This window comes from Zingiber officinale, chromosome 9A (genome assembly GCF_018446385.1).
Source record: "Zingiber officinale cultivar Zhangliang chromosome 9A, Zo_v1.1, whole genome shotgun sequence".
NCBI lineage: Eukaryota > Viridiplantae > Streptophyta > Magnoliopsida > Zingiberales > Zingiberaceae > Zingiber > Zingiber officinale.
In genome coordinates, this window is record NC_056002.1 from 46,653,390 (window position 1) to 46,668,183 (window position 14,794).

The 14,794-nt window shown below is 35.5% G+C and overlaps 1 protein-coding gene across 4 annotated transcripts; it reads left to right on the forward strand.

Annotated features, from left to right (window-relative positions):
- The first annotated feature begins 3,516 nt into the window (after window positions 1–3,516).
- Window positions 3,517–13,056, forward strand: LOC122018542 (trihelix transcription factor ASR3-like). Of its 4 annotated transcripts, none has more exons than XM_042575884.1 (3): window positions 3,517–4,193; window positions 4,364–4,405; window positions 12,434–13,054. In XM_042575884.1, exons 1-3 carry the CDS (start codon window positions 3,546–3,548, stop codon window positions 12,524–12,526), a joined length of 783 nt encoding a protein of 260 aa, XP_042431818.1. In that variant the 5' UTR covers window positions 3,517–3,545; the 3' UTR covers window positions 12,527–13,054. The 4 variants fall into 4 exon arrangements, with proteins under 4 accessions (XP_042431818.1, XP_042431817.1, XP_042431820.1 ...); XM_042575883.1 differs by having other exon boundaries at window positions 3,517–4,215; window positions 12,434–13,051; XM_042575886.1 differs by lacking the exon at window positions 4,364–4,405 and having other exon boundaries at window positions 12,434–13,056.
- The last annotated feature ends 1,738 nt before the right edge of the window (window positions 13,057–14,794 follow it).

Sequence of the window (14,794 nt, forward strand, 5' to 3'; positions counted from 1 at the left end):
ATTAATTAATTTTTATTTTTCATGACAAAAGAATTAAGGAAGTTTTTATTAAAATTTCCTTATTTTCCAAGACCAAGGATTATAAAAGAGGGGGTAGAGGTACCTTAATGGCTAACGACTCTATTCTTTTCTTCCTCTCTTTTCCTCCTTGGTGTGGCTGGCCCTAGGGTCTCCTCTTCTCCTTCTTTTCTCTTCCTCCTTTATGGTCGGCGACATCAACTTAAGGGAAGTCCATGGTGGCCGGTTCTAGCTAGGAGAAGAAGGAGAGAAAGAAGGCTTCGTTTCTAGCATCCCTTAGAGCTTGGTGGTGGTGGCTGGACCTTTACTTCTCATGGAGAATTAATGGTGGCCGAATCTAGCTTGGAGAAGAAGGAGCTTGGTGGTTCTCGTCTCGGAAGATCGTTGCCCACACAACGTCCGAGATAAGAAGAGGAATACGGTAGAAGATCAAGAGGTCATTAAAGTTTACAAAGGAAGGTATAATTAGTAATTAATTTCCACGTCATACTAGTTGTATTTCTTTTGTATGAATTCCAAACACAAGAGACATTAGATCTAGTTTTTCGAATTAGTTTTTCGAGTTTGTGTTTTCTTCTTTTTCGAATTTGTGATTCGATTGTTTTTTTTGGTTAACCTAGAGTTATTTAAGGAAATTAAATATTAGCTTCCCTTAAATGACTTTGTTTAGGCGGTGGTGGTTGCTCCCATATCCAAGAAGGCCATGTGTCTCGCCATGCAGTCCTGGAAGTCAATTTTGGAAATTAATATTTAATGGAACTAATAACATAGGTGGATTTGAATCAATAATGTTAAGTTCCGCTTGCGATTCAAATCTAAACCATTAAGAACAGATAAGTTAAATTTGGAATCAATGATGTTAAGTTCCGTCTGCGATTCCTAATTTAACTTCTAAAGAACACGATAGGTTATTTAAGGAAAGGTTCGACACTTGTACAAAATTTTTGTACAGTGGAACCGGTATGATTTTCCTAGAACTAACCAACATGAGGTGCTGCAGAAGAGTATGAGGGCGGACGAGAAGGAGGCGCGCAGCGTTTCCAAGGGACAAGAAGTCGAAGTGGAAGGTTGCTCGAGAAGGTCGGAAGTTGGGTTCAGGTGAACCCTATTCTGGATGACCGAGATCACCCAAATAAGAGGAACCAGAGCGGAAGACCCGGACCGAGGCGAGCTGAACCTGAGCAGAGGGCCCGGATCGGAAAAAGTCAACATTGTTGACTTTCTTGGTCCGGGCGCTCGGAACCCTTCCGGGCACCCTGACCTAGATTTTATCCAGATCACGGTCAAGCACGATCTATACAAAAAAGATAAAGTTTTATCCCCTTCTAGGCGCCTGAAATGCTTCATAGCCTTGGTCCAAGAAGCTAATCAGAACAAGCAATTACAAATTCTACACTTGTGTGTTTCTCTTGTCTAGTTTAGCTTCTCATTTATTGTACATCATTGCTATAAGAGGATTCTCCGCCTGAAGGAGATATTAGTGCGATTCATTCCTTGGATTAATAACCTCCCCAGTTGTAACCAAGTAAAAATTCATGTGCCTCTCTACCTTTTAGTTCTTTCTTTAATTATATGTAAGTGCTATTTTAAAAGTCCGTGAAGCGTTTTGCTTTTAATTTGTGCAGGGTTATTCAACCCCCCTTCTAGCCGGCCCAACGCGGTCCAATACTAACTCCAAAAAGGATGTCGAGGGATAACACAACAAGATAGTTGCTAGGCCGAGCGGGACAACCTTTCGGCTGGGACTTCGCTGTTCCTATGTACTGCCCGCTCGGCTGGAACTTCGTTTCATATGTTATGTTCGCTCGGTCAGAATTCCACTGTGCTTGTGCCACGTCCACTCGGCCGGAGCTCCCCTGTGCTAATGTCGAGTCCTGTTGCCTGACCGAGCGGGGTAGCTACTCGACACGGCTTCTGTATATCGTCTCCTCTTCCGTCCGACGTCTACTACTCCATTGAGCATCAGTCGTTTGATATCTCCCCGTGTCAAAGGCGGGATCTGACCGGAACCTTCTCCTCCCGGTCAGACGATGATATCTAAGCGTTGACCTGATCGCTCGATCGGTCGATGATATCCGAGCGTTGACCTGATTGGCCGATCGGTCGATGACATCTGAACATTGATCATCTTAATTTTGACCTCCATCGTGGTAGCTATCCCTCATAGGATGAACCTCTTTTTATCACCGCATCAAGCAATTTCCCTAACTAAAAAGATAAAAAACAAGAGTACTGGCCATGTGATACAAAAGTTAGAAAACTACATAAAATATGCTCATGTGATCCAATAGATGAATGCTAAATAACACAGAAAACATCACACACATCACTGACCTACTAGCCAAATCACCTTCGCCCAATCAAACCCATATATTATATGGAAATATGTATAACCCAATTTGATACTCTCATCTCTAGTAATCTCTATTGAGAGTTACTGCTCTATTGATCCTAAAGTATGAATTATAAAAATAAATAAATTGTACGAGGGACGACATATTTTTTTTATGTGACTATTAAAATATAATAAATAATAATATCTTTGAAGTTAATATATATATTTTAAAATTAAACACATTAATTGAGAGATATTATGAGCAGGGTGTATTTCATCAACCCTCGATATGCTAGTAACTTTTTTTTGATTAACTAAGAATTGTCAATGCAATGATAAGTCACATTTATAAGAAATGAGTTTGTAAATGATGATTTAACTTACTAAATTATTCAATTAAATATTTTTTATTTCATCTTATCATTTTTGTAAGTGTAGGAGTGACTGATTGGAGAAGCACGTTTGACAATTGTGTTAAATAATTTTTAATAAAAAAAAATTAAATATACATTTAGAACCAACTTTTTTTTTAAAAAAAAGTGGTTAATAATAATAAATCTAACTAATAATTATCTTAATTTAATATTCACATATTAAAATAAATTAGAATAAATACCTTTATGAATTGATAAAATCTAAATAATTAATTTGAGAACTGTCAATATCATTATACTTTCTCTGTAATCATATTTTCTCTCTCCTTATTTTCTCTCATCTACTATATTTTCTTATCTTCTCTCATCACATTATCTTTCTCTTAAATTTTTTTCATTATATTTTTTTTTCATCATAATTTTTTTCTTATCTTATTTTTCTTTCACATAAAATTTTTTGTCGCATCTAATTTTTTTTCATATTTTCTTTATAAAAAAATAAATTTTAATTTATTCTGATAAAAAATATTTAAATAATTAAATATTTTTTTTAGAATGATATCTATATTCATATTCATTCTCATTCCAATTTCAAAAAAAAAAAAAAAAAAAACAAAAAAAAAAATAAACAAATAAATGCTACCATTCAATTTCTAACTTTGGACTTCGTGAATAGTCCAAAATACTTTCCAATTTATCTTGAATATTCGATATTACGTTGAACAATAAATTTTAATTTAATTTAATTTGTATCATAAAACTAATTTATCCACCCGATCCATCAGGGCAAATGTGCTCACCCGACGCCGCAATGGACGATGAGGATGGCGGGGATAGCGGAGGAGGAAAAGGCGGGGATAGCGGAGGAGGAGACGGTGGCGACACTTGCTTCCCCCCTGCGGCGACCATGGTGGAGGATCCGCAGAGGAGGAGACGGCGGCGACACTGTCCGCCGCCTGCGGAGACCAAGGTGGACGAAGAACGAGAGCATTATGATGTTAGAAGGGAAGCGGGCGGTGGAAGGGCGGGGCAGGGATCCCTTCGTCACCATGTCGACGAACAGGAAATGGGATGCTGTGTCATCCTACTGCCGCCAAAAGGGGACGGATCGGAGTCCGGAACAGTGTCGTAAGCGCTGGGGCAAACTGGTGACGGGTTACAACAAGATACGGGCGTGGGAGACGAGGGACGCTGAGGCCTCTGGCGAGTCCTTTTGGAAGATGACAAACGGACAAAGGAAGAAGCTGCTGCTGCCAGGCGTATATGACGACGTGCTATATCGCATCCTTGAGGCGGACAAGGAGTTTGAGGTCAGGGCCGGCGAAGTGGGAGAGAGCATAAAAAAGGGAGAAGAGGAAGATGACGAGGATGAGGCGGCGTTCTTCGCTGGGGGTCAAAATACAACCGAGAGTGGATCTTTCTCCGATGTCAACCAGGCGAATCTGACGAAGAAAATGCCGTCGCCGGTTACTGCTACGCTCATAGCAAGTAATTTGCTACCCTGGCTCGTCTTTACAGGACCTTTTTCAAAAATTAGCATTCATTTTCTGTGCTTGTTGAATTCGAAATGCTTGATAGTTTTGTTATAATGTTTGCCAACTTGATTGTTCTTGCACTGTTCTTGTGTTGCATGCAGAGAGAAAGTTTGAACCCTTTCAGGAGGAGTTTACACGTCCTGGTATGTCCTTATTCTTATTCAAAACCTTGTTCTACTACTTTGGCATCTTGTCGGTTAAAGTTGTTGGTGAGTTAGGTGAAGTTACATAGGTAATTGTGGAGATGGAGGTAGAAAGAACTTGAAGAGGTAGAGGACTATTGACTTGAGAGATACCAAGACATTAAAGAACTCGGTTGCAATAGAATTATACTTTTAAATGAGTAATTCTGACAAGTGTGGTTGCTCACATAATGACTTATAGCTCAAAATTATTAACACATTTATTCTAGGATTTCCAGCTCACATCGGTCACCACCAGTGAGTTAAAAATCATCATATGTCGTCACCCACTTAATGAACTTTTTTTAAAACTGTGAGCATGGCACAATTGTTCAAATTTCAGTCTTGGAAATGCTTTGGGAAAGATATCATGCTGCACTTCTTCAATTGCAGCGTGTTTTGTGTTTGCTTTGAAAGTGAATTTTTGTCACTGCATTTGTGTACTTCTCACTAGGGTTCAAGTGTCTTCTACAAGTCTTTGTATAAGATTCTCTTCATTCATTGGTTCTGTTTCTTGTTGCAACCTTGCTTGGAAAACCCAGTCAATGACTGAACCAGACTGTTCAGAAAAGGGTAACATAGAGTTTAGGGTAACATAGAAAATTATTAGTTTATCAAAAATGTGAATCCTTCCTAACTTGATTTGGCCAACATAGATCAAGATAACATAAACACAGTACAATGGATAGAGATGGACATAGAATTTGTTAATCTCCTATCTTTTGGATCTCCAACTTTCTAGTTTCTATCGTAGTATTAAATAACGGGGAAAAAACTATGCCTTATTTTTCCATTATATCAAAGGAGCTACCTTTTATTCCAAAACATAAAAAAATCTTCTATAAGTGTTTTGCTACAAATGCCCTCAAATTAACCGTTGCAACTTTATCTGTCCGCCAAAAAAATAAACTAGCCACTCAGGTCTAACACACTTAGGCAAACGTATCTAAAAATTATAACTTGTTTATAATTTTTTAAAAAAATTAAAAATATAAAAAAATCTATTTTTTTTTAAAAAAGTAATAGAGAGCAAAGTGATATTATGTTATAATTTTTTTAAAAATGCTACTTGAGTTATAAATTTTAAAAAATATATATAAAAAATTTATAAAAAAGATAAATTTATTTATTTTTTCACAAATTGAAATCTTTTTGAAAAAGATAATAGAGAGTAAAGTGATACGAACTCTATTAGCATTTTTTTTAAAAGAATTGAAATATAAAAATGATTATTGTAGCAATTTTGAAATACTATTTTCTACTTATTTTTTAAAGCAGAATATATGAATGTATTTTAAAATAACTATGCTTTTAAACTAACTAAACGACTTACAAAAATAACAATGTAGTAGTTTTGGATATTTTTAAAGTCACTAAATGCCTTAAAAAATGATCATGTAGCAGCTTTGGTCAAAATTACTACAAGGTTATTTTCTGTTCAAATTTTAAATCTAAATATATGGATACACTCTAAGAGACGATTTGATTCCAACCATACTTTCAAAGTAACTAAAATTACGATGTAGTAAATTTGTCCAAAACTACTATATGAACTAGCAGTTTTGGCCAAAATTGTTATATTTGTGTAACAATCTTGACTAAAACTATCACATTCACATTGCAATTTTTTAATAGTTTTGATCAAAATTGCTAGATTCATATAGCAACTTTAGCTAAAATTTCTATATGCCTATTTTTGAATAATTTAGTCACTATAAAAGCATGGTTGGACTCTAATGACTTCCTTGGGTCCATCTATATATTAGATTTAAAATTTGTGCAAAAATGACCATGCAAAACTACTACGATTATTTTTAGTCGTTTAACCGCTTTAAAAGCATATGTAAACTCCAATGGCCTTCTAAGTACATCTACATATTCAGATTCAAAATTGGAGCTGAAATGACCATGTAACAGTATTTGTCTACATGACCATTCTTAAATTGTTTGATCACTTTAAAAGCATTGGTGGATTCTAATGGTCTCCTAGAGTACATTGTATATTAAAATGGAAAATTTGAGCCAAAAATAATCATATAGTAGTTTTCCCAAAATTGTTAAATAACCATTTTTGAGCAAACTTATCACATTTTTTATTTACATTTTATTTCTTTTTTGAAAAATAATTTGCTTGTAAACTTCCAAAGCTTGTATTCTTTGTTACTTTTTGTTTTTTTTTTCATTTTGTGATATTTGTTTATTTATATTTTTTCCCCATCTAGCGGGAGAAGGCTTGGTTGTTGTTATATTTTTTTTCTTTATAACTCATGCAAATTGAATTACTCTTGTCTTTCCAATCATGTTAAGGATTTGCAAATTTTTATTTTGATATTTTGCATTACTAGTTCATGAATATTTTGTTTACTTTTGTCTTTTGGCTTCTTTGCGTAATATGAATTAGTTACGATCTAATGAGAAGCTAATCGTGGTTATTATCAAGTTGAATAATCTCTAAAGAGATTAAGTCAATAGCAGAAGGTTCTTCTTAGATTGCATCATAAAAGGCCTCATCTAAAGTATCATTGAATGACTCTTCTAAAGTATCATTAGTTATTTTAAAATATTCCATAGAACTTTATTAAGTAATAGCAGTCTTTGGTAATGTATATGATAGACTCTTGTTTGTCTTGATTTCTAATATCTAGACATGCTGTCAATGTTTTCTAGTAAATCTACTAGGGGTGAATTTGACAAATTGTACTTGTTTAATGGAGGTCGTGTTATGTCGGTCAAAATAATTTTCAGTGTAATCTAATCAATTAATTAAATTCTATTCTTCCATAGTAAATAGAGATATCTTTCCTAACATACAAGGATTACAACAATTATTTGGTTCTTTTCTATACATGAGATTATGCGGTTATGACTTTGTGCACAGCTAATTCCTGAAATTTAAGTGTCAGAAGTATAAAGATTACTGGAATTATTAAAATTGTTCGTTTTAGTATTTATGAATCTTATAGTTTAGTTAATCTCTCACTTATGCATTCTCATACATTTATTGGGAGTTATGGTGCTTCCTGTCATCATGTTGATCCTTAGTATTGACAAGTAATGATAATCATAAAATAAATACGATAAATATAATGCAGGAAAATATAATGGAAGATAAACAAATTAAAATACAAGCAAAAGAGAATATTAATGATGATATTTTTCCCTTTTTACTTAAATGATAACTAGCAAACTAGATAAACTATTGATGTGTTTCTATTTTTTTTTATGGATGATAACTAAACTAAATCGGAAATAATATGATAATATTTTTTTGCATAATATTTAATGATATATAGAAATTGTGAAAAAATTAATCAAATATAATTAATTTAAAATTTAACTAACTAAATAAAACATAATATTTAGAAAGAAAATATGTATCGAGACGATAAACTTTTGTTGATGTTGATGTTGCCATATCGTTCTAACTAGACCAGTGACAGAAGATGTTTGATTTTACAATTTATAATTCTTTGGACTTCTACCAAATCCATAATGTGTCTTCTCCATCTCCTTTTTTGTTTTAACAGTTGCTTTTCTTTCGTTCTTTTCTCTATCTCTTTTGCCTTTATTTCCTGGTATTGCTATTTTATTATTATTATATGTTTCTCTTGGACAACCATTTGTTTCTTTTAAATAAAGAGGAAACGATTCAAGGGATTTAGCTCGTGTGCCTCCCCATCGAGATGATGTGTGACTCAATGGAGGTTGGCCCAAAGAGAGAAAGTGGTCAGTGGAGTTGAGACAGTTGGTGGCAGAGAGTGTGCTCTTCTCATAGACAATGGTGGCACTATTAGGCCGAAGGAATGGAGCCGAAGGTGGCAACACTTATTGTAGAAGACTTGAGAGGGTCTATAGCTCCCAGAGATGAGTCAAAGGAAGAAAGATCTCTAGAGGTGAATGTTGGTTTAGTAGGTGGAGGTAGCCTTGTAGATGACAGGAGAGGGTTTGTAGCAGCCAGAGATGAGTCAAGGGATGAGGGATCTCTAGATGTGGATGTTGGTTTCATTGGTGGAGGTAGCCAAGCATCGTGTCTTGTGAAGCCAATGGAGCTTTGAGTGGGTTACTTTGTCACGGTAGATGACTCTTGACAGTTGTGATGGTGGTGGGATCGCCGATCACTGTAAGCAAGCGTGACTACTAGGTGGCACGAGTAGCAAACGGTGTGGTGTGGTAGGTAGCGAAGTCAATGTTGCGAGAGGATGTCAATCATTGATGTCTCCAGAGGAGGACATTGCAAAATTGGGCATGGGCAAATGGCATTGATGTCTCCATGACACTACAGCCTAAGCTAGAGATCAGCAACATGTGGGCTGGCCTATGAGAGAGATGGAGGATGACAGATTGAGGCAGGCAACTACAACAACGTGACTATGAGATTGGTAGAGATCGCAAGAGGAAAGAGCATGAGGAGGTGTGCAACAGCTAATGTGGAGAAAAGTATGAACAATCTTAGTTGAGATTAGGAGATTGTGGAGTTTCTTTTCTTAGCTTTCTTTTTCTTGCACAAAGATATTATTTTTTTAAGGATGGCGGGGGCAGAGAAATTTTGAGATGAAATTTGAAAGGAATAATGACAAAGGTATCAAATTAAACCCTCAAATCATGTTGAAAATTGGGATGAAATTAAGAAGCGAAGAAATACTTATCTCACCAAAAAAAAAAAAAATAACCCGACAAAAAGATTGGAAAACTGGAATATGCCATTAATTAACCAGTTTTTTTTAATAATACATAGACACGGAACAACTTTTATAGACTAGATGTTAAATAAATTAGGAAATAAATAATCCAAATCAAGAAAAATATGCTAGACTTTAATTGGGTGTATAACTATCCCATAATTATTTACCAAAAGAGAAAAATATGACAACCTTAAATTAACAAATGACAAATTAATTTTAAAATTTAATTATAGACGTGCCAATCTTAAATTATTCTTCAATTGTTTTCTTTAATTGAAAATGTGTCAATCTTAATACTGCTGCAGGGAAGAAGCCAGTGATAACACTCGCTATAAGGGAACTAATAGTAGTGGTGGTTCTACAAGAAGAAGGGGCAGTGGGTTTAGAGAGGGGAGATTTCCTGCTCTTCTAGGAGGAAGAGAGTAGTAGCAAGAACTAGGTCTCTAGGAGTGGCAACACTAGTTGTGGGCAAAGATTTTGGTAGCTTTGATCAATGATGGGACGACCATGGTGGAGCACTCTGATTGATGATGAGACGACCATGGAGTAGGCAAAGCATGACGGTCGCTGCTGTGGGGCGCTAAGGACTCATTTGCAACTTGCAAAATAAGAGAGTGGGAGATGGGCAACACTAATGCAACATACTCCGAAGCGCGGATAAAGAAAGGAAAGGAATCAATTGTGGAAAACTATCCTCAAGAAAAGGGAAGAGAACGACGAAGGAAAATAGATAAAAGAAAGGAAACGACAAAGATAGAGTGAAAGGAATCCTTCAACGACCCATGACCTTTCACTCCGAGCTCAAACTCACAATCACGACTTCGTGAACTCATGACGGACACAAAGAGATGGTGATTCTCCTTGAGTTCACGGTGATAATAGAGAAGCCTCGAGTTCATGGCGTCTCCCTCGGAGAGGAGACCGTCGGAAGGAAGAAGCTGGAGAGATAGAGGATGTCAAAGCGACTGTATAACACAACGATGATCATGCCAGATGGCACCATTGGTTGGTGAAGTATAACGTTGGCTATGAATTATTCCACTCTCATCGCCGCTTGTGCTCGTGCTAGCTAGCTCGACGCTGGCCTTTTCTTACTGCTCATGGATGCCGACAGCGTCGCCCTACATCTGCCCCTTTTAACCACACAGACCCCGGCGAGCACGCCACGACACTTTCGCTCTTCACTGGCCTCCACACTATTGGGCTCATCCTCGACCTCAAGACTTTCAATGCCGCTCTCCACGGCCTCACCCTCGTCGACCTCACCTGTGAGTTTTGCGCCTCCTCCTTGTTGACGTCGTCTCTTTCTCCATCGACCTCGTTTGTGTAGGTCCTCGGGCGGCTGGCAAGAGGGAGGTGAATTGCTTGAAATTATAAGAATATCCTTTCTCGATCTTTGGACTAAGTTAGACAAACACTTGTTAAAAAATAGAAAATTAAATGCATAAAATAAAGAAAGAGGCAAGAATATTTACTTGGTTTGCAATTAGAAGATTGCTAATTCAAGGCAAATGTAGCTCACTAAAATCTTCTTCCAAAGGCGAAGTAGCCTCTTACAACGTTGAAAGCTCAAAAAAGTAAAGAACAGAACTGGAAATTGAAGTACAGAACTCGTTTACAAGTGTTGTGTAAACCTACTGAGACCAGGGCTCTCTATTTATAGCCTGCTGGTCGAATCTGGCCGTTTGCTGACGTGACTCGGTCCAGGCTCCCGGACCGACTAGCCTCGGACCGGTCAGCCATGTGCTGACCGTCTGGCACCTTCTCCAATCGCATGGGTGATCCTTCGGCCTTCCAGAATTGAGTTCACCCGAACCTAACTCCAGCCTTCTCTCCTAGAGCCATCTTCCATTCCGGCTTCTCGTCCCTCAGAAATGCTGCGCGCTTCCTTCTCGTCTGTCAGCGTATTCTTTCGCAGCACCTAGTCCCTCGGAGGCACCGAGCTTGTCGACTCGCTTCCCGTGCCATCCTTCTCGCTAGTTGTGTCTTCCACTCGATTTTTTGAGTTCTTAAGCTCCTGCACACTTAGACACAATGATCAAATACACAAAACATAACTTGACTTGGTTGATCACATTAAAACTACCACAGGGTACTTACAATCTCCTCTTTTTGATGTGAATCAACCCAGGTTAAGTTAAGGTAAAACAAAACATTAAAGTAAATGAATATGCAAATTAAAGTATTAAATATGCAAATAAAAATGTATCTCCCCTAGACTTAATCTATAATTCTCCCCCTTTGATCACATTTAAAATAAGTATAATAAATACTAATGGTTACACAATCAGTGATTAACACAGAGAAAAATTTTAGATTTTTTTTTGAAAAATGATTTTTTGTGATTTAAATGCCAGTTTTTAAAAGGAATAATTTTAAAATTATTTTTAATTGGTGAAAAATTTTGAAAATATTTTTAACCGTTAAACATACTTATTCAAAATAGTGAAAAAAATTTCATGAAAAAACAATATTAATTAAAGTAGTAATTAATTATTCTATACAAAGAGATATATTTTTAAAAAAATGTTTAAAAATAGATTTTGAACTAAAAAAATCTTGCAAAAGTTTTTGAATATGTACGGGCGTGCCCGAGGCTGCCTTTGTTCCCGAACGAGGCACGACTAGGCCATGCCTCATGCGTGCTCGCTATAATAGATCTGGACACGGCTCGCCGAGCACAGTCAGACTGTGTCCAAGGCCATGGTCATGTTTCTTCGTGCTCGTCGAAGACCCAAAGCTGCCATGCCCTAGTCATACTTCCCCAGCACGGCCGTGCCCCGGCTTCAATTCTATATGAGCCATCTCCAACAAATAGAGATAAAAACAATCAATTGATGGATTTAAAATCCATCCGTCCCTCACTTTTTACATGTAAACTAGGAAAAGTATCTCAATTTTGTATCATCCATCCTTTTTCAAATCCGTGCTTGCAACAATTTTTACAGGTTGAACTCTACTTCAACTACAAATAAGTTATTTAAGTCTCATACCAGCCAGATTTGAACCCAAAGCGTACTAAATCGATCTTCCAACCATTAATCAAACACCCAAACAAGTTCGAGATGGTTATGTTTACTTCTCTAACCTTAGAAGGCTCCTCATTTTGTGAACAGAAGTCCCACATCCCAGTTAGTTGTCCTCTTCTTTCAATCCCAAATTGTCAAATCTCAACTTCACATCCGTTTAAGATTGTCTTTACAGCCCTAATTATTAGGTTTATGTATTCACTGAATATATAGTAATATATGGCCCAAAAGATCAATCAGTTACAAACTGAAGATATTGTTGAATTTTGTATGTGCAGAGATTGCAAATGATAAGCTGCCAGCTAATGATTCTGAAGATAAATCACCGCCGCCAGGAAGAGAGCACTGGCAAACTTCAGAAGATGAAGTAAAAAAACAACAATCCTTGTAGCCAACAAGCAGAAGTCCTAAGTAGGAACAACTCCATGACGGCACAACTTGATGCACAAAACCTCCTGAACATTCAACTGAACGGAGATCAATGGAGGGAACATGCAAACAAGCTATTCATTGTTCTTGACAAAGTGACTGATGTCCTTGGGAAATTCGCAGATAAACCGTGAATAACTGATGTAAGGATGGAGGGAGGATCTAAAGGCGAGGAAAGCCAAAGAATCACATTTTTCCTGGGTTTACTGCATTGTTAAGTTGCATCATTTCCACACTTTTAGATTTATCAGTATCTCACTGAATTACATCTTTCCACATATAGAGATTTTTCATGTCTAGTGAAAGATTTATCATTGTCTTTGTTAGTCAATGATCCCTGGGTTTACTGCTGAATCACATGTTTCCAACTTCAAAGTTAAACATTTTTCATGTCTGGTTGAAAGATTTATCAGTCTGTTAGTATATATTTTTACATAGTTTACCTTCTTATCAACTTTGTTAGTCATTTTACCAACATTCCAAAGAAAAGTAGCCCAAGTATTTAATATTTTATATTAGGAATTTGATCATTATCTTGATTTTCTTATTACAAGTTTGTTATCCTAATATTCTTAAGTGACATGTAATAATAAGTGTCCCATGAGTATAGTACAGTGAGTGGAATAAAGACAATGATCAGGTTCAATTCTAAATGGGATGAATATGTAATATGTTGAACGTCAACTTTTAAATGTATCTAATTTGATTAATTTTTTTTAGTTGAATGTCAATTAATGTTGGAATGATTAGTTTAGTTTCATGAAAGTTTTCGATCAGGTCACTGAGATAAATAAGAAGCATGAATAATCTATCACTCTAACATTTTTTAAGCCGATTACATTAAGAAAAAAAAATATTAATTTATCAAGTTAAGATTTGATCACTAAAACCAGACAATCTTATCTACTTTTGAAGGTACATTTTATATTTATTCAATAGACAAATTAGATGGAAAGTCATAGATACTTAAATTATATTATCAAAAATAATAATAAAAAAACTATTATCACATTTTTATTTAGTATTATTGTTTCAAAACTTTTTGTTGAATATTTTACTTTATCCATTATTATCTATTACACTGACTATGGTATTAATTCAGATGATTAAAAGTAGGTGATCAATTTTGGATGGACATATATTTTTGGAGAAAATAAATCTTTTCTATTTTTTAAGTTAACTTGACAATCAGTTATAAATTGATTTTATAATTTATCTATCTTCATATAATCCGAGAACGGGGAGTGTGAGGGACAAGATCATATTCATGTAATCACTAATCAAGTTCCCCTTCCATTCAATTGTACGGTTCAAGAGTTGAACTGCTGAAGAGATCGAAAGTTGAAATAAACGGAGGCAGAAGGGGAATAGAAGTAGGGTTGGGTAATCACTAATGGGTTATAGGATTAGGTCCTAAGCGCTTGGGCTTAGTCCTAAAAATTAAAATAAGAAAAATAATGGGTCGGGTGCATTCGGATTGATGAGTTACCTAATTTTTAATTCAGATCCATCTGAACCCAATCCAATTCAATCTAATGTTTTTTTCCAAGTCATATTTCAGATCAGGAATCTTAAAATTTCAACCCTAATTTGATATTTTTGATATTCTAGAAAATATATTGTCAAATTATTATTCGTTTGCATGGCTAAACTAAAGATAAAACTGGAGTGAAGGTTCTCTTCATATTATATTTGCATGAATCTCAATTTATTAAAAAAAAAAAATACTTAGTTAAACTAAACAAAAATATTATTCAAGTGAAAGCAAACTAAGGTAAATGAAACCACTAGCGTTGGAATTAAATGAAGCTTTATATGGTCTCCGGCAATGGTGCAGTAATTAGAGATTCAGTAGAATATTGATGATCTAGAGGGCCTCCTTATTTATTATAATAGTCAATAAAAAAAATTTGTAGGGTTGGTTGATTATCTCTAGAATTAGTCTGCTCGGTATAACTAAATACGTGAATTATTAAAAAAAATTTTTTTTATAGAGCTAAATACCTAATGTTAATAAAAAAAAAATTTATAGCCTCAGATAATGACAGGACATTTTCTTAATTTTTTAGGCATCTAAAAATCTTAAGTTAACCTAAGAACGCTATGTCGATGGACTGCTACGAGTATTTTCTAATTTATTCTAGTAGTCGGTAGTAAATTTTTATGAAACTGGACTTATCACTTTTAAAATTAATGAGTGTAAATTGAAT